Source organism: Cygnus atratus, chromosome 12, assembly GCF_013377495.2.
Source record: "Cygnus atratus isolate AKBS03 ecotype Queensland, Australia chromosome 12, CAtr_DNAZoo_HiC_assembly, whole genome shotgun sequence".
In the NCBI taxonomy this organism is placed as follows: Eukaryota; Metazoa; Chordata; class Aves; order Anseriformes; family Anatidae; genus Cygnus; species Cygnus atratus.
The window spans coordinates 12229121-12249184 of NC_066373.1; the positions used below are offsets into that span (position 1 = coordinate 12229121).

General features: G+C 52.1%; 1 protein-coding gene across 2 annotated transcripts; it reads right to left on the reverse strand.

Annotated features, from left to right (window-relative positions):
- Window positions 1-97: 97 nt before the first annotated feature.
- On the reverse strand, window positions 98-19819 carry MATCAP1 (microtubule associated tyrosine carboxypeptidase 1). 2 transcript variants are annotated; one of them, XM_035543748.2, is made up of 6 exons: window positions 19343-19819; window positions 13696-13839; window positions 3333-3465; window positions 2814-3119; window positions 2077-2174; window positions 98-1263 (listed from the first exon to the last, which is right to left on the reverse strand). In XM_035543748.2, the coding sequence occupies exons 1-6, from the start codon at window positions 19817-19819 to the stop codon at window positions 1099-1101; spliced, it is 1323 nt and encodes a 440-aa protein (XP_035399641.1). In that variant the 3' UTR covers window positions 98-1098. The 2 variants fall into 2 exon arrangements, with proteins under 2 accessions (XP_035399641.1, XP_050569111.1); XM_050713154.1 differs by lacking the exon at window positions 19343-19819 and adding an exon at window positions 14339-14444.
- Between the last annotated feature and the right edge of the window lie 245 nt (window positions 19820-20064).

A 20064-nucleotide genomic window follows, 5' to 3' on the forward strand; every position in this document is an offset into this window, starting at 1 on the left:
GTCTGGAGCAGCTGGAGGGTTATGAACTGAGCTTGTAGCCAAACTTGGAGCTCTTGGGATTGAGCCTGGGCTCTCTGGAGCCATAAATTGGCCTGTACTACCTTTAGGGGAGCTCAGTGGGATGACGAGCTCCAGCTAGCAGAAGCAAAAACCAAATCTTTTTTTTTGTTTTGTTTTAAAAACTTCCATGGATGGCTTAGCTGGGGTTCTGTGACTGTGGCAGAGATCCCACATTGGAAACCATGTACGGCTCAGGGCAACACCTGCTGTTGCCTGCTTTAATTTACTTGTGCTGTCCCTGCTCATTAGGTGGTTTTACACCCTGGTGACCTCTTCCTGCTCCTGACCCACCAGCTCAGAAACATGCAGCTTTGCCCATGTGAGCAGGCTGTGTTAGCAGTGGTGCCAGCCAGGCTTTCGCACTCGATGCGATCCGTAACATTTTGCCAACACGTAGTTTCCATTACATGTTTTTTATTACACCTTTTTTTTCATAACATCAAGCCAGCTCCCCGCCCTGAGTCCTCCTGTGCCTTGATGCCAGGCAGAGTGGCTGGATTTGGGGTGCGCAATAATGATTATCTGTGGGTCTGCATGGTCTGCCGGGACAGGGCGGATACCTAGGAGCAGGGAGAGCAGAGGTTATTTGGGGGACTTAAAGTATCTCCTGCTGCCAGGGAGGGCATGAGGAGAGCTGGGAACATTCCCTGGTACCCTGAGGATCCTCCCGTGCTCTCCCCACTGCAACCAGCCCAGCGCAACCTCCTGCTGCGGGACCGGTGCAGCTCTCAGGCTCTGCCCTGGCTCCCTCCAAACCCTTGTCTCCCCAAAACCACGCAGAGTGGCACAGCACTCCCCAAAATGCACGGAGCTGGGCGGGGGGGGGACAATCAACAACAACCACACTGACCATCTCAGCTGCGCTACCCTGCGCAGCGGTACATGCACATTGGCCTCCCGGACGGAAGCCCAAGCTGTGCTGTCTCCTCCAGGCAAGGACTGGCTCGACAGCCCCAATAAATACCAAATAAATAGAGCCAGCAGCAGCAGCCAGGTGCTGGCAGGCTGCGCTGAGACACGCGGGGTGCCTGGTGCCGCTCAGTCAGGCAGCAGCTCCTCCAGCTCCTGCTCGTTCAGCTGGTTGGTGGTGACGATGTGGTCGAGCTGCTTCATGTACCGCTCCAGGTCCTGCATGAAGTGGGGGATGCGGGCCTTCTCCAGCACCCCAAATTTCTTCAGGCGGTTCACATCTTCGTAGGAGACCTGATGGGAAGAAGGGCGTGGGCAGGTCAGTGGGTGCCAATGAAGGGTTTCTGGCCCACTGTGACCTTTCTGCTTGCCCAGCTGGGGTTTCCACCCTCATGCTGCCCAAATTCCCCTCCAGCCTGCGGGGAGGCACCAGGTGAGGAAAGGATTTGCAAGGATGAGTTTGTGGGGTTTGGTCTTTTTTTTTTTTTTTTTTTTGGTCATTCTAGGGACAAGTAATACTGCGGAGCTTCTATGCGCTAGCATATTTAATTTAAAAAAAAAACAAAAAACAAACAAACAAACAAAAAACAAAAAACAACCAAACTAATGTCTCAATGTGGGTGCACAAAAAAAAATCTTTCACTGGTTGCAATTGCAGAAAAGCTAGCTAAGGTGTCCAGGAGCCTCTCAGTGATGTTTCTGTGGGTTTCCTTAATCAGCCATACTCCGCAGGATGTGCCCTTTGAGCAGAGGGAGGAGACCCACGAAAGGTCCTCAGAGCAGCCTCCAGCCTCTCCCTGAAGGTCTCCCATGGAGGAGGATAGATTGTCCCACCCTTCCTTGGGTCTTTACAGCTCACACGGCCTTTCTGTGTTAGCTTGGAGACCCCTAAGTACACAGAAATACAAAGAGCTGAATGCCTTCCAGCCAAGGTTGAGGCTCACTTCTGTTGTACGGAGGGAAGTTGAGACTGCATCTGAAGTAGCGTCTCATCCTGCTGCCCCAGGAAAAACCCGTATTTGCTCTCCCCACGTCAACAGTCCTGGCTGCCCCGAACCAGAAAGCCCCTTCCTGGTGTGGTGCTCCACTGCTGACCCGTGCTGTTACCTTTCCAAGGGCAGCCAGCAAAGGGAAGTCGATGGTCTGCCGATGTCGCAGGATGCGGAGTATCCCATCCAGGTACACCTGGTCCTTACTGAAGCAGCCTGGAAAAGAGGGAAGGCCCAGGAAGTGCAATCAGGCGATTTCCCCAGGACAAGCCTTGTCCTCCTGGGTGTGAAGGAAGGAAAGGCCCAAAGGATGAGCAGAGCCAGCACTGGGGACTTGTGCTGAGACAAAGCCTGGGCAGCTGAGTGCAGCGACCCTCCATCTGCCAGAGCCCTTGGAAAAGAAGGGAAGGCAGCAGAGCCTCTTACAGGGACACTCACCATTCCTTGGGATTAGTTGTCTTTTTTTTTTTAATGCAAGAATCTAAATTCACCCCCTAAAAAAAATGCTCTCTTTCTCCTTTGGCTCCCTGGGAGCTTATACAAGTTGCTCTGCTCAGATCTATTGGACTGGGATGACCCCCCAGGTCTCTCTGGGCTGCCCCATCCATCCCTGCCTGACTGAGCAGCCGGAGAGGTGATGGGGCTGTCCTGTGTGCAAAACTGCCAGAAAGATAAGTGTAAACCCATGTGAAAGCAGAACTGGGGATGAGAGGGGAGCAGAGCCACCACTTTAAAGGATGTTCTGGCTGTGAGTCTGGCGATGGTAAAGCCACCCAGCACCAAAACACACTTGTTTAAATAAATAATTTAAAAAAACTTCCAAAAATGGAAGGCTTCATTCTCCCCGAGCTGTACCTGGCTGAGAGGTGTCAGTCTGGCCTCGCTTGGCCCGCACGCAGTATTCCCACCGGACGCCGGCGTCCTGGACGTACTGCTCCAGGTCCTGGAACAGGGCGGAGAAGGAGAGGCGGCTGGCCCGCTCGATGGTGTAGTAGAGCAGGGCCGCGCGCCAGAGGAAGGGCTGCTTGCGGAAGAGGACGCTGTGCAGGCTGGCCAAGCCTTCCTCCGTGGGGTTGGCGGGCTTCAGGCTGTACTGCTTGCGGCCCTCCGAGCTGTGCCAGGGCTGGCGGGTGTTGTTCACCCCGCGGATGTAGTGGGTGCCTGGGGGGACAAGAGCGAGCATCGTCAGCCAGGAACAACTTGGTGAGCCGCTGCTGGCCACCAAAAGCTTAACCCCATCGTGTTCATCCTGCCTGCTATCCCAGCCCCAAGGCCATGATGCTGATGTGCATGAAGGCCATCGGGGGATGCTCAGCCTCCCCCCTGCTCGGCAGCTCTGCCCCCGGTCCCCGCCGCTGCCCCGGCCCTGCTGACCTATCTCGTGGCGCAGCATGCCCTCCAGCCAGTACTGCCGGGCTCCGGCCAGGTTGATCGCCAGCGTCGGGCGGCTGTCCTCCACCATCATCACGGCCTGGGACAGGAGGTCGTCGGTGAGCTGCACCACCACCTGTGCGGGAGGGAGAAGGGGGCAAGCGGCTGTTAGCAAGCCTCCTCAACACGCAGCCCGGGACTGCTGGAAGATGGCTTGGGTCATTCTTCAAAGTGTCCAAAGAAAACACGCTAAAACCGTTCCAGTCCAGAAAGGAGGTATGTCAAAACTTCAGATACCAGGGGGCTCCCTGGACTTGATGAGAAAATGGGCAACCTGCTCTAGCTGACCCTGACTGAGCAGGGGGCTGCACCAGATGACCTCCAGAGGTCCCTTTCCAACCATCCTGTGATTCAGTGACTGTAAAACGCTTGCCCTATCAAATCTTGGTAATAGTCCTGTACCCTGGGAAAGCCACAGCCACTTCCTGGGCAGGGAGAGAGGGGACACACATGGTGGCAGTGTGGGAGGCCACTGTCCCTAGATGGCACCAAGAGGGAACAGCTGATCCCCCTGCAAAGAGATGTAGCAGGACACGTCCAGAGCCCAACGTGAAATAGCTCCTCTAGCCTTACTACAGCCACGGACTCTGAGCAGGCTGTGCTGGAGCTGGCTGCCCTGGCCAGCCTATCTCCAGCACCTCTCCCGCTGCAGGCAGATCCCTGCAGCCTGCAGGACCAAGGGCCACGTGCCGCCTTCCATCTTCACCCACCACCTCCCATGGGTAGACCAATGCCCAGCCAGTCCCCAACCAAAAGATGGCTAACCTCCCTAAACCCCCTCTTTGCCCTTTTTATTGTTGAGCATGACGTCATACAGCATGGAATATCTCTTTGCTTAGTCCCAAGTCCTCTGCCCAGTTGTTGTATCCCCTCCCAGCATCTCCTGCACCCCCAATTAACTCACTGGGGGGGCAAATTGCTGCAGTACCAGCAGCCTTCCAGGAGACCCCTGGTGACACTCGGATTTACCTCCATCCATCAGCAGCAGCTGTGGAGACTGGTGCAGTTTGTGGCCCAGTTAACCCTTCGCATTTTACTTTTTGTGATAAACCGACCAAGATCAAGCAAGCAGCGTGTCCTGAAGCCCCTCTCTCCTCACCCCTGCTAGCCCAGACCAGGTCTGCAAGGCACAGGAGTGGGAGAAGCACGGGGGCTCACACTGCTTTTGCACTGGAGAAAAACTGGGGAGCAGGTGCCTGGCTCCCGCGCACCGCCAAGGGCAGAGCACGCTGGGGTTGCAGTGCCCGTGTGCCACCTGCACGCATGACTGCATTGCTCCCGCTTCTCTGGCAAAGGTTTTTCAGTACAGTGCAATGTGAAACAAAGCACAAAGAGCACCAGCTTTGCCACTTTGCCCCAACAGAGCCACTTCATTGACCAGCTTTCCTTCAGCACTACACACACAGCAATGGGAATGTTTCTCATAGGGCCTTAACTGCTTTGTTATGGGTCCAACCCCTAGAGCAACCACCAAAAATATCCCCCAAGGGAACCTGGATCCATTTTCACACCTTCATCTCCTTTGTATTTTCCCTTTTAAGGCTTCAAGAGAAGAGCAACAAGGACAGATCCATCCAACATACCTGCAGCATGAGCTGCCAGCCACACACGTGGTAGTCAGGCTTCCTACCTGGGCACTTGCCAGCTGCAATCCTCAGCAGGGCTGGTAAATATACAGAAAGAAACGGCTATTTTGGGAAACCTAGATATTGTGCATGATGGAACCAAGACAGCTGCTCACATCCAACATCAGTGCTCTCAGACCCATCCAGGAGTGGGATCCTGCATCGCCCCAGCGAGAGGAAGAACCAAACCCCATTCAGCCAGGCATACAGGACTCATGGGCACATACCATTTGCATCTCAAAAATCCATCTGCCACACATGTATGAACTCTAAAAACACTTATTTCATGGTTGAAACTTCAGGATGAAAAGCAGAAAGCTGAAAACGTCACACTCCTGAGCAAGAATTGCCTCTCAGCTTCTTGTCTTTCACTGCCAAACTGCTAGCAGAGCCCAAACTGATGCGCACACATACTACTACACTACAGTTCTTCTTTTATAAAAGAAAGAGAGGAGACTGAATCAGCTTGTTTTAAACCCTGATTTATTATTGTGTAAAGCTGTCCATTAAAGCCAGAAGTGCATCATAACAGAGCAGAATCTACTACTGTGCTAATTAACAGCATAAAAGACTTACACCACAATTAACTGGATTAAAATAGACAACTACAGAAGACACAGAGAAAAGACTTGCAAATTTACTTTTAACATGGGAGCATCCTTGAGCTTTATTTCTGCTCCAGTAAACAATTCAAAATAAATAAAAGTTGCACTTCTGCTGCCCCTTCCTGCACCCAGCCAGCACGCAGAGGTCACCGCTCTGGACCTTGTCCTCAGGCACCAGTCCTGACCTGGTACCTTGGTCAGCTGGGTCCTGCAGATTTTAGGAGATGCAGCTGAAAACCAGAGACAGCTTCACTGTAAGCAGAAATAAGGAGGCACATATGAGCCACATTTTGGTATTATTTTAACCAATTCCCATCTTTTATGTCAGCTCGGTGTGACAGGAATACAACCTAGACATCCTGCACTGCAGTCCCAAATACAGCTAGCTGGGGCTGAAATCCTGGAACCTGGGAGGGGAAGAGAAGAGACAAGGGCAGAGCTTAAAGTAGAAGATAAGGAATGCATTTCGTTGTCACAGCACTCTTCCTGCTCCCTCGAAGTCATTGCTGTGTTCTTCAACACAGAACTGGTGCCTGAACTCATCTCAGAATCCCATGTCCCCCAGGCTTCGCTGTTTGACCTACAGCTTCTACGAGGAGCACAGAACGATGCGCTGTGTCAGCTTGTGGGTTTCAACTGCAAGAACACCAGCTAGCACATGATGCTCAGCTGGCTGGGACAGGCCAGGCAAGGTCCACATCTTGTCTTGTCTCTCTTAATTGCCCCTACAGGGAAAAAAAACACAAGTGGGGTGGTCTTTAGGTACTAGAAAATCCTGGGTAGATACAGAAAAAAAAATAACTTCTTCTCTAGGGTAAAAGCTCTCTCTTACGTCTGCTTTCCCCCAGTCTGTTTAAAATAATAATAATAAAAATAATTCACTGAGGTCTCTGCTTTTCTCCATTTTCCAATTGTCCACCCTTGACCACACAACACTGAATTCCACAAGGACAACAACATGTATCCAGTGGTTTTCCAGGTCTCCTCTAAGCTCTGTACCAGAGGGAGCTGCTTCATTGGGATTATCCCAGCTGGTCGTTTCTGGGAGGCTGCTGCTCACTTGGCATCCCCTGAACAGTTCAAGTTTCAATAGTTCAAAAGCTAACTGTGAAAACAATTCTGTAAAAGATTCCATGCAAATGACAGCAATATTGCATAAACCTGGGAGTCTAACAACACTGATCAAGTTACAGAGGTCAATGCTCCATGCAGATCATCTCCGCTGTTGTGACAACACCCAGCTCTCCCTTCCTGTCTGCACTGGCACCTTAATCCCCAACACTGAAGAAAACTAGCCAGGCTTCATGATAACCTGACCCGTCCGTGGACAATATGGGGTAATGCCACGCTGAAGAATGTAACTCTTCTTTCATCCACAGCACAGGTTGCTCCTTACTTGACAGGAGTGAATATGCTGGAAATTCATACTTTTTTCTCCCACTACTGATTACAGGAGTGATACAGGGCCCTTTGATTTCTTCCTCTCAGGTCTCACACAATGGCTAAAAGCATCTCTCAGACCAGCTGCAGCTTAGATTGCTTCCCCAGAGAACATTGGTTCCTACACCTGCATAGATGTCGACGTGGCTCTGACAGTGGGAAGAAGTTGTTCTGAATGCCAGGGTGATGCTCAGCGGCGACAGTGAACCTGCATGCCAGGAGTGCTCCTGCTTGAGTGCTGCCCTCACTGAACAGCGGGTGTGTCCCCATGGATGCCCAGCAAGGTCTTACCACTGCTGCAGTCAGGGTGGGCTGCCAGGGCTGGGCTGGGTCAGGGAGGTCCCTCTTCTGACAAGATCCCTCTTCTGGAGAGGCCCGCAGAGGTAGAGACACTGCTGTTTCAATAAGCGGCGAGCAACATCTGCAACAGAGCGCTCTGGCTTTAAAGGGTGGAGAGATGATTTTTTGCCCTGGATTTATCACCAGGCCTGACATACCCCTAAGTCCTATGTACAAGGGTCCTGGGGAAAATGCTTCGCATGTAGGCCCCAGGTATCACCAGGCCCAGACGGCACAGGCCTTCACTGCTGAAGCCACAGCACTGATGATCTGCTGACACAGTGTGAGCATTCGGCATGGACCCTGGCAAAAAAGAACCGACAAGTCTAGCCACACTGGAAGGCAAGCACTGCCCATCAATCTTTGGTATCGTGCCTGATAAACAGAAGGCAGATGGAGCAGTTCAAAGCCATCTGTTTTCCTTCCCTTTTCCTATCTGACACCCACCAAGGTGAGCAAGGAGAACAGAATCAGCTGCTGGAAAATCAAAGGTAGCTGAGAATGTGATGCTCAGAGCTGAAACCAGGTCCAGATGCCTAGTGGCACAAGCACTTTTGGGATAAGCTGGTAAGAATTAAAAGGAAGAAAGCACTCCCTCAGCACAATGTGAATCGAGGAAAACTCCAAGCAAGAACACCCCTGAATCTTTAGAGGAAGAATTCAAGTCAACAGCAGCACTTGTGACCTTTTTTTTCTTCTCTCATGGTAAAGGAAAAGTAAAAACAACACAGAACAGCAACACTGAACCCAACTATATGAAAAGGAAACTATTAGTTTCTGTACAAGAGCTAGATGACATCAAGTAAAGCGATTAGGAAGCAGATTCAGGACAAAGAAGCATCAGTAAACTGTGCACCCCGCTGGTTTACAATGGTTCAAAATTGGTCAGACGAATGGAAGGGGTTTTGCACACACCAACACCTTCTGGCTCAGGAAGCCACTGGTCTGCAGTGGCTAAAGGCCATGTGACATTCAAGGGAAAGGGGATGAAGGTCTCCTAAGCAGGAGATAAGAGAAAACAGAGTTGGGCGGGGGAACAAAACCACTGAGGGAAGAAAGCAGACTGCTGTGAGGGTTGGGAAAGAGGATCAGTGACCACTTGGAGGATGAGGAGCCCTGCAGCCAAGGGTACAGCTGCACGTCACAGTCCACATGTGAGCACCAACAATATGGTCTTATGGATGCATGCAGGGTGGTTGGGGCGCACAACAATTTGAAGACAGGCAAAAATTCGCCATGTAATTCCTTGTTCATCCTTTTTAGGAAAGCCTGATGACTTTTTAGAGGCATTGGCTTGTGGAGGTTTCTTCGTGTGTTTGTTTGCAATCCAGTGATAGCGTTGTTTTGTCTTATGGAGCAGAAGCTCCAAGAACTGCTCTGTGCAGAGCCAACTCTCCAGGAGCAATCAGAGGGAAACTGCACATCACCAGGGACGACTGCAGCTTCCATGCTCACCTTGCACTGCCCGCAGTACATCTCTGGATTCAGCAACTGGCACTGAAACCTGAGGCTTCCACCGGAAAGCACAGACCCTTGCAAGGTCAGCCCAGTCACCACTGCTTTACAGTGCACTCGTCCCAGCCTTCGGCATCTTTGTTACAGAACCCCAGGCACTCTCCAAATCCCAATTCCAAAACCGAATAATGTATTGCAGAACCCAAGGGAGAAGAGCACAGGTTTTTCTAAGGCTGGCTTTTGCTGAGTAATCAAGTCAGGTCTGCAGAGCAATTGCACTGGACAGCCCATATTCCCGACGGGCAGCATCACTCTCCTTATTTCAGGACCCCCATTTTGCCTAGGCACAGATACTGTGAGAACAGGAGATTACAACTGCCGCCAAAGTCTTACTCCTGGGGCAGAAGGGCCAACTCTCCAGATCTGTGATTTCTCTCGTTTTGACCAGTATTCACACCTCAAGCCTGAATTCCAAGTACAATCTCCAGCACATCCTTGCGGGCCACGAAGCTGTCTGTACAGTTTGTGGGTGTGATGACAGAGAAAAGAGCTCATCCCCAAAAACTGTGGGAGGAAGCAGGGGATGCTGATGGAGCCAAAGCCTCTCACCGGCTCTGCAGCACAGACAGCAGTGTGTCTCTGCTCAGTCCTGGCAGGTTGGGGTGGGATGGGGCAGGGCGAGCACTGCTGGCAGGACCCAGGGACACGCTAGCCAGGAGCACTAAAACTAAGGACATTTCACAGTGCCATGGATGACTGCGTAATACTTACCGACAGAGTCAAGGGTTACTTTGGTGCAAACTGGGAGCAGCTGGGAGATCCATGACAACTGTAAGGAGGCCTCCGAGCTCCGGCAGCGTCACCTCAGCCCTGAGCCAGAACACAACCAAAACAGCTTCAGAACCTGCAGCACGGACCATGCCAAAGAAACTCTCGAATACGTAAAGTTAATTGTGGTGCAAATACTTACCCGTAAACATGCTCCCTGGGGTGCTGGAAACTGGTATCCTGCCTTCATCACAGCTCAGACCATCCCTCTGCACCTCGAGTGCCAGGGATGGGCGCAGGAGTGCGAGGGGAGCGCTCTGCACTGACACCACCCTGGCAGCTAACGCCACCGGCCCTGCCCATCTGCAGGCTGCTCAGATCGCTGGAGCACCGGAGCAAGGTATGCCTCCTTTCCTACTGTACACCCAAACAATCATTCTCCTTGCCAGTTTCGTAAAGACTCGTCTAGATGTTGCGCAAGTGTTTGTCCTGGGGCTTCACTCGGGCCAGGCAGCTCTATTTTAGCATCCCCCAAAGTGCTGTTTGCTTGCTAATTAACTGGAAAGAGAAGCAGCACAAGTTTCGACTTCGTGTTTCTGGTTGATGCAGCTGAAGGTCTGGAGTTGCATCGCAGCCAGGCCAGGCAGAGAAAGCAGCAGCCATGCTTGCACACCCACGCTTGCACACCCACAGCCCCTCGCGAACGCTTTGGCCACACCAGACACAAGCTTTTGACGGCATTTTCCTCATCTGCAGGCCAACAGCCCATGCTGCATGCCCAGCTCCCAAATATGCAGCACCTCGTGGTTTTGGGGCTGCCCCCAGTGCCGAGGAAGCCTCTGCAGCACAGGTCAAACAGGCCTGGGAGCTTTTCTACGTCGCAGCAGCACGGCACAGCCCGGTTCTGTGCTCTTCCATCTCTGATGGGGCTGGAACTGGATGAACTCTGAGGTCCCTTCCAAACCAAGCTGTTCTGATTCTATGACTGGGGAGGCACCGCAGGGCTGAGACCTGCACCAGGAAAACCCGTACTGAGCCCTGCGGGGTGGCGGTGCCTCCCGCATCCTGCCAGAGCGATGCTCTGCAGTGAAGGCGACGGGAAAACCGCAGGGTGCTCGCAGCTGACGCAGCCCCTAGCAGCTGGGTGACCTGCGGGGCCCCACGGGTAGAGTTTCTTTTTTCTTTTTTAAAAGAAACTCATTATGATTAATGTCCAACATGAAATTGGCAACAGAAAAGCAAACAGCACGACAGAGCAGACAGCGTACAGCACACAGCAGTCAGGAAATACAGACACAGGCAGCAGGGAGGGGAGGGAGGTAGATGGCTCCATGAAGCCACTCTGTGCCTCGATAGGGCGTGAAATCATCAGCAATGCAGCAGTGACAGGAGTTCCAGCAAGTTTTTGTCCCATAGCAGGAGCAACGTTTCACAACACTTGCTGTGCAGGAACAGGTGAAACACTTCCCTCTTCCCTTCCCCAGGGAAATCCAACACGATTTGTAGTGACTGGTAATGCACAAACCAATGTTTGAATGATTTTACAGGCGCTTATCAGAAGTTTCAGAATAAATGAGCCATGTACCTTGCACTCCAATGTGCAAACATAATAATTGAACTCTTAGTTCCCTTGAACAAAGGGAAAATTACACAGGGCTGGCAGAAAGTCAGTCATACACTAATATTTAAGAAAAGATGTTTTTCTGCCCAGATGGAACAATTTGTTTTAGATTAGCAGAGAGGAACGTAATAGCTGAATTTAATCAATTAATAAAATAAAGAGAGAGAACATAAGTGGGTGTTTATAAGTTAAGATTCGAGAACAAAGTATGATTCTTTTTGCTTTTTGTAAAGGCACATCGCTGGCTGACAGGTAATCCCTGGGGGGCAAGGAAACTTCCGTAGAAGTGAAATGTGTAATGACTTCAGTTCTGTTTGTTTGTTTTGTCATTTGGGTTTTCAATAAAAACAAACAAAACCCCAAAGCAAAACAAACAAAACCAACCCCCAAACCACTGTCTGGTACCAACCTAGCACGTACAGAGAACAAAGGCTGAGGAGGACTTTGGTACCACATCCACATCCCAGGGACGCCTCCGGGGACCTCAGAGCAAGCCACGCGGAGCTGGAGGAGGAACTTCACCTGAACCCTGCACTGCTGCCAGGCGGCGAGGGTGAGGAAGCCTCCTACACCAGCTAGCACTTGTGCACGCTACCTCTGCCTCCTTGTGCCCTACAGCCAAAGGCAACTCTGCAAGCAAAAAACAAAGCGAGGCCCAGAAATACTTCTCAACACTTGGCCCTGGAGCCATGGAAGTGTTTTGCACACATCTTGCAGGCAGGAAGAGGAGAAAGCCCCTCAAACGAAGCCACGGGGCATCCCTCCTCCCTGTGCATGTCCAGCTGCCAGGAAACACTCTTGGAACAGACAAATCCTCAAGCTCCTCACCCTGCTTTGTAACACCTGTGAGCTCGGTGTTAAAGGAGAGCAGGTTTCCAACCACGCAACTGTGACAGCAGCATCAGGAGTACAAGGAGCAGGCAGAGACCACTGGACGAGATGAATGGACACAGGTACATTTTGTTTTCAGCTTTTCACTGAGACTTTGAGATGAGGGAGAAAGGGACAGTGCTCCTGAGAGAGCAGGAACCAAGGGGTAAACAAGCTGAAAGGAAGGAACTTGTTTCTTTTTTACCTGCTTATTTAAGTGCCTGAGATTTCTGGCTTAGTTTCTTGCAATTCCACTGTTACAGAGCAGCAGGGGTTTTGTTTTCTTTGGAAGGGGGGAGGTTATTTGGCTAACTTCAGGAAGCCAGCTGAAAATCCCTCCTGCCTCACCAGACCTAGGTTTGCGCCCAGCGGGCACTGTCACAAAGCAGCACGGCATGTGCAGCAAGGAGCAGTAAGAGATGCTGAACTTTCCACCCTCCTTCCCACGCAGCTGAATTACCCCCAGTAATATCTCAACGAGGTATTTGCCACTCTGAAAGCCTCAGCTTGGAGTTTCGAAGCGCCATAACCCAGTACATCCCAGAGAACAGGAGGAAATCTCTCCCCCATCTCTGCTTTTGAACATGTGAATGAACCCAGCTGTCAGAGATTTCTGCCATACCACCGCTAGCAGAAATAGGCTATTCTTCCCAACGGTAATTGATGCCTCATGGAGGCAGCAAAATACTCCCCACCCCTGTGCCTGGCCACGCGGCCAAGCAGCAGCTCCGCTATCTCTCAAGCATAAAAGGGAGATATTTCTGGAATGAGAAATCAAGGGAAACTGGGGGGAGGAGGGGAGACACAACCAGCACCTGCTCCCCAACTCCAGGATGCAGCCAGCCAGGAGCCATGCCAGAGATGGAAGGGAGCCACAGTTCAGAGTAGAAAAGCAGAGCGATTTACTGCGAGGTGAAAGAGAAAGGTAGACCTGCTTCCCTTCGCTCCGTCCTGCTCCAAACCCTGCCCCAAACCCTGCTCTTCCTTGAGGCCAGGTTCAGGAGCACGCAGCCCAACTGCTGCTGCAGCCCACTCTGCTGCTCCGCTCTTTTCAGGCAGCTTGATACTGAGAGGTGCTGCCCCTCCCAGCTTGCCAAAAGCTGCACAAAACACCCGGCCCTGAGCTTGCATCAGGCGATGGCCAGGCTAAAAAAATCCTGTGTTTGTACCACATTTGTCCAACCCACCTCCAGATTCTTACGCAGTGGTGGCCTTTGCTGGGAGCCGTAAATAGCCTGAAGAAGCTACTCAGAACGAGTCCAGCATCTCCAGAAGCAACACAGCAATGCAGAGGACTGTTGAAAACCTTCGTGAAATCCTTTTGCAATCAAAAATGCCACCAAGTTTGTTTATTGCATGCTGCACTACAAACTCAGGTCTCAGATACTACTTTAACTCCTGCCCTGAGACACGGGTTTCTCAAGCTTCTCTCCCCCAGCGAGTAGGTTTCTTCTCTGTACCCAAAACACTTCTTAACTGGACTGTTATCAGAATTGACACTTTGCTGAACAAAAGCACTGGTGAAAAATAAAATATTTTGCACATTTATTTTACAAATGATAAAAAACAAGGACGATGATTACCTCTCCCACGCAGCCTTCCTTCTGCATGTACTTTCGAATAACAGACCAGATCTGGCATTTGCTCAGCAGTCTCCCACCAGTGGCAACTTCAAAGCTCTCATAGGTCCCATACTTCTCCAGGACAGCATGAATGATCCTAATTGCCTGTCACACACACACAAACAAAATATTGGTCAAAACACCCTCTCCGCTCTCAAGTACATCTTCCACAGCACCAAAAGTCCCAGGTGTAACAAAACCCAGCCGAAGGAATCACTGATAAAGGATTCAAGCAACTGCAAAGTGTCAAGAGCCTGTGAGGTGAGACATTTTTGTGTTACCTAACAGAAGAGTGAGACTAGGACATCTCGATGGTAGGCAAGTACCAGGACAGATCGATACGTAACACTGCCAGCATGGCCCGCAGCATATGCTGTCTGCATTTTGTTGTTTCAGAAATCCTCACAAATGTCTATTTTGGGAATCGGGCAAAGCAGAACTGAAACAGCCTTACTGTGTGTAGCATGCCGCTTCTAGATGTTAAAGCCATGATTACTTTAATCTTTTCTGCTTTCACTTCCTCTTTGAAACTTTAGTGTTTGCAAATTTATTAACCTGCTTATTAGTTGCTTATTGCAACACTGGCCTGATTTCAGGAACTCACAGCATGGAAGGCATCTGAGAGAGCACAGCTCCTGGCACAAGATATCTTCTGGCCCGGCATAAAAGTAGCAAGTATGAAAACAGGATGGGCTCATGACTGGAGTTGCAGAAGAGTAATCTGTAAGAAGTAAGAATCTTTGTTGCCCTCTGCTATATCAGGACAACAAAATTAGTACAAATCAGCCGCAGAGTTTTTAAAAAGGAGGTGGGAAAGTTAAAATGACTGCAGCAGCTCAGGCTGTTTGCTCTTCACCAGCTACCACATCTGCTCTGCAGAACTTCTGTAGAAATGACGATTTCAACAAAGCACTCAAGACACAAAAGGGTCAGGACCGCATACGCAAACTCTCAGCAGAGGAGCATGCCATGTAGCAAAGCCCCCATAACGAGCATTTCTCTTGGCAGCAATGCTGCTTCCTCTTCTTCAGGCAGGGTCTCAACACAACCAGCCTACTGCAAAAACAGCACCTTAATAAGAGCAGCATGTGCTATTTTATTAGCATTAACATTCATGTACCATCTATACAATGCAAACATTTATTAGTCTGTTTCTTACCCAGAAAGTGAGTTTGCATTGTCAATTTCAAGCAATGCCTCTCTCTAGCCTATTAATGCATATTTCAAACTGGATGAATACAATAGCTCCTTGGCGCTTGTTCTGGACTTTTTCCGCAGTTTTACTGCATCTGTAAACCTGGCTGAAGGGCTACTTGCAGGATTCCTGCTCACCTTGTGCTGCTGAGCTTTTTAGCTCAGGACAAAACTGTGTGCATTTTAACTACCTCCTCCAGCTGAGCTGCACACTTTGCTCCTTGTCCTCCTCCTCCTCCAACTCATGCTGCTTTTGCAAGTTCAGACCCTACTGGGAACCGTACTTACTGCGAGAGGGATGAGATAAGCTGATCACTAGTATTTTACAGACTGGAAATGATTGTGGTGCTAGTGTTCAGCGCACCTGGGCTGACTGCATGAACAGCCAGGTCGGGGACCAGGAGGATGCGTGGCTTCCACAGGGAATTAAAAGCACGGTTATGTACTTACCAATGAAGGGGCACTCATGCCTTTGGCGGTGGTTTCACTACAACTCTTATCCCAGACACCATCAGTACTGCCTCTTTACTAGACCTGTACCACAGCACCAACTTCCACCGAACCTCACGCCACGCACAAAGTAGAGGGCAACTTCACACTGAGCATGGGAGCCACATCCTGGATCAGACCTCAGCTCTGTGTTACCCAGGGCCTCTTCTCATACACACCCGAGTCTGGGAGCAGAGGAAGCTGTGAGGAGCCTCCTGAACCCAGGTGCAGAGTGTCCTTTCTCCCATCTCACCCTGATGGTTGGTAAAGCCACTGGCTGCAGCCCTGCAGGAGCTTTCACCCCCTCCCTTGCCATCCCCTTCCCTGCTCCTAAGGACACCCAGGGTTATGACACAGATGCTTATTGCCCACGCAAACACTCACACCACCTGGAACAGCCACAGCGATGGCCTGGAAGAGGGGCTCTGTGACTGCCCTTCTTTCCCACGACAGAAGTTCCAGATTTTCCTTCCCTGAACAATATCCCCTAAGCAGCTAAATTTTATTCTCAGCTCACTTATTCTGTCTTTCCAGGAGCAGCTTTTGTTTAAGATGTTCCACTTCTGTGATTGCAACCCCCCTCTTTTCTCTCCATGTTGCCATCTCTGCTGAAGATGGGGACGACAGCTCGCTATGGCACGCCGCTGCTCTGGGAGCCCTGGTGCTCCACAGCCTTCGCTCCCTGCCTGAAGGTCACTTGCTTCTAACATCTAACCCCTCACATTTGCTGCCTTCAGGAGCTCAGTGACTACAACCTTCTCTGCTAGCACTTTTGCTGCTGCTCAGCCCCATCCCGAGCCATGAGACGGGCACTAAGCTGCACTCGGGGCCTTAAGACCAAAAGCACGAGGCAAAGAGGAACTGGGCACAGATGGTGCACAAAGAGCACGTTCTGCGCCGACTTTCAGACAGGTCACAGACAGCAGAATTCCTAAGATACCACATTTGCTTTTCTGAGAAGCTGCTGAGCACCACGTCAGCCCTTCCTGCCCAGACAGTGTCCTGGCCGGCTCTCGGGGCAGAAGATTGTCACCAGCTCAGCCCACAAGCACACGCACCACCACGTGTCGAGGGGCAGCAAGCACTCAGGTGGGGGTCCAAGCCCTGCCTTGATGCTGTTCTCAGTCCTCTGACAAACTGGGTTGCCAACACACGGTCTTCTTGATCTCTGTTGTCATGAGGCTAGGAGGACCCTTCTGATTTATTCAGTTTCTATGAAAAACAAACAAACAAAACCCACACCCAAACAAACAAAAAACCCACAATGCATGTGCAGAGCAGCCGATTCGGCAGAACTGAAGGGGTCATTAATTTCAAAACATGAAAAGTATGAACAGGGAGGGAGCAGATTTTGGTGTGTACAAAGATGTTAACTTAGCAAAAAAAACCCCTAATTTAAGCTCCATGACTAATGCAGGTTTTTAAAAGACATTTGTTAGCTGCCTAGAAAAAAAGTCTCCCAAAATAAAAGGGACTGAAAGGAGGCAACTGCAGGGTATCAGCAAAGGACTACTGGCACCAGTGCTGCCAGGTTCCCATTCATCTCCTCTTTAACTCAGCACTCACCTCCACAAGGCTTTCCCATCCAAATTACAGAATTTAAATATTTCTCAACAGCTCTCACTCATGACTTGTGCATGCTGTGCTTTTTCCAGAAGGCAGAAGAGCCCCTGTTCTCCCAAGACACATCACACAGACATCAGAGAACTTGTAAAGATAGGGAGAAATATTTAACACTAATATCTCTTGCAATGAGTGTAAGAACCAGGATGAGAACATTCACGCCATTTATGAAGACTGTTTCATTCAAAGTAATGCACAGAGACAAATAAATTCAATTATTCATATTGTAAGTCAACTGTCCTAGAAGAGGGGAAGTAGCTCTGAACAATTCCATTTACTGCATTAATCAGGGACTCAAACACACTTAAATGCAGGAAGGAACAAAAGAAATCACTGAAAAGCAAGCAAGGTCATTACAGGAATCAGACTACCTCCCCCAAAACAGCACTGCTGGCACCAATGTCACCGGGGTGGAGGTGCAGCAGAAACAGCACCAGAGAAGGCTAACTCTTTAGAAAGTTGTTTACTGAAAGGGACCAAGCAGCCCAGATAACATTCATCTAGAGATGCAGAAGCATGAGGTGATACGATTGCTGCATACCAAAATGAAAACAAGTACTCTCTTCTCATCTCTGCAATACAAGAACAAGTAAGTGGTCAAAAACCAAGAAACTAAGCAGTCAAGAAGCTGTTCTTCGAAACACTACAGGAAAACTCCCAACTAAGTGGTGCAAAGAAGCACCTCTTGTGTGCCAGTCTGATAGTTACTAATGACATTTTTTTCCTCTTCCTCTGAAGCAACTAAGATGGTCATCACTGCAGACAAACCTTTCCTACATCAGCGTGACATCCCGGCCCATACCAAGACTGATCTCTAAAGGCTCCACATGGCCTCAACAAAGAGCGAGCATGACTTTTAATGTGCATGAGTTCGTGCACAGTGCATCCCCCTTTGATGTGTGCACTGCTTACTTGAACAAAATTGCTTCAGCTGTACGGATGCAACAAGTTTAAAGTCCTCAGGGCATGGCCTGCTCGCAGCTGCTCCTCACAGCGAGCCCCTGCTGTCCCGTCCAGCTCTGCCTCCTTTGCCCACGTCAGCCTGTCAGTGCCTGGGCAAGGGCTGGGGCTTGTTTACAAACAGCATCGTGAAAGCTGCTTCCTTCTTGCCTCCTGCCTGTTCCCTCTTGCTCAGATGACTGGGTGCTCTGCTTGCTGTCATCCATGCGTAATTATTATCTATGGCGGAGAACAAGCCAGGAATATTTCAGTAGCTTATATCCAAGCGAAGCAGTTAAGAATAAAACACACAGACTGCCGTAAAAAGTGCCTACAGCCAGCTACTGTCCACATTTGCCAACAGTTGTGTGTTATGGGTGCTGCCACGCAGGACAACCTTGAGGTTTTCCAGAAAACAGACCAAACACAACCGCCAGGACACACAGGCTGGGGGCTGCTTCAAAGGCAAGCCAACCTTGTGCTGCAGCTCCTCGCCCATTATTTCTAACACAAGCATGCCAGGGTTCCCTCACAGAGCACCAGCTCTGAACCACGGCTGCACACCTGTAGGCAGCGTGAGGCTCGGAGCGTGGTCCAGCCCCAGGAGGGGTCATCCCCTGGGCAGAGAAGGTGTGCTACTGCTGTAGGTAGAATATTTAGCTAAGGGAGAGCTTAGATGGGGATGGGGAATCCACAACTCCTCTGGGCAACCTGTTCCAGTGCCTCACAATCCTCACAGTAAGAATTTCTTCCAAATGTCTAGTCTAAACCTTCCCTCTTTTCATGTAAAGCCGTTACTCCTTGTCCTGTCACCACACCCCTGACACAAAGTCCCCACACCCCTGACACAGAGTCCCTCCCCAGCTCTCCTGCAGCCCCCTTTAGGGGCTGGCAGGCTGCTATGAGGTCTCCCCGGGGCCTTCTCTTCTCCAGCCTGGACAGCCCCAGCTCTCCCAGTGTCTCCTCACAGCAGAGGTGCTCCTGCCTCCTGATCATCCCCGTGGCCTCCTCCGGACCCACTCCAACACCTCCACGTCCCGGTGCTGGGGGTCCTGGAGCTGAAGGGGGGCTCTCAGCTCACCAACACCTTAACGCTTGTTTTCCTCCCCACATGGCCTTCCTCGAGGGGCCGGGGGAAGGGGAGGAGCGTGCAGCCCCTAGCGCAACCCAGCACACCCGCACTTCTCCCCGGGGCTGCCATTCCGACGCTCACCGTGCGGACGGGAGGACCAGGGGCGATGCTCCCGCCGCCCAAACGGAGGCGACGGCCTTGGCAAACGGAGGGCTCGGGGAGAGCCCCCCCCCGCTCACCGGGCTGGCAGTCGGGGCCGCGCCCGTCCCCGCGGCCGCACCCGGCGCTCACCTGGGCCACGAAGCGGTCGGAGGCGGCGCGGTACTTGTCCAGCACGGCCTCGGGCACCGGCTCGGCGTACTCGAACTGCGGGTCGTAGGCGAAGCGGGCCCGGAAGAACCGCTCCCGCTCGGCGTCCACGTTGAGCGGCCGCAGGGCCACGAGCAGGCAGGGGCTCCGCCGCCCGCCCCCGCCGCCGCTGCCGCCGCCCTCCTCGCCCCGCGGCCGCCCGATGTGGGGCAGCGAGGCGGCGGAGCGCATCCTGCCGCCGCTCACGGCGCAAGTGCTGCCGCTGCGCCGCATGCCGGCGCCGCTCTCCGACAGCCGCCGGGTCCCCCGCGGGCACCGGGGCGAGCTGCCCGGCCCCGGGCGAGGCGGAGGGGACGGGCAGGAGCACGGCCGGGAGCCATCGCGGCCCGGCAGCGCGCCCAGCACGGCGCGGCCCTGCCCGCCGGCCGCCGCCGCCGCCGCCCCCGGGTCCAGCACCATCTCCGCCAGCTCGGCGGTCCCGGCGGTGCCGCCTCACGGCGCCGCCCCCGGCGGCTGCAGGAGCGGAGCGCCGCGGACAGCACCGCCCGCCGCCGCCGAGGCGCCGCCCAGCCCCCGGCTGAGGGAGCGGGGCCGGGCCGAGCGGGGCAGGCGGGAAGATGGCGGCTGCCGGCACCTCCAGGCACCGGGGCCGGGCTGCGGGCGGCGGAGCCGAGCCGCCTCCGTGCTCAGCGCTGCAACCCGCC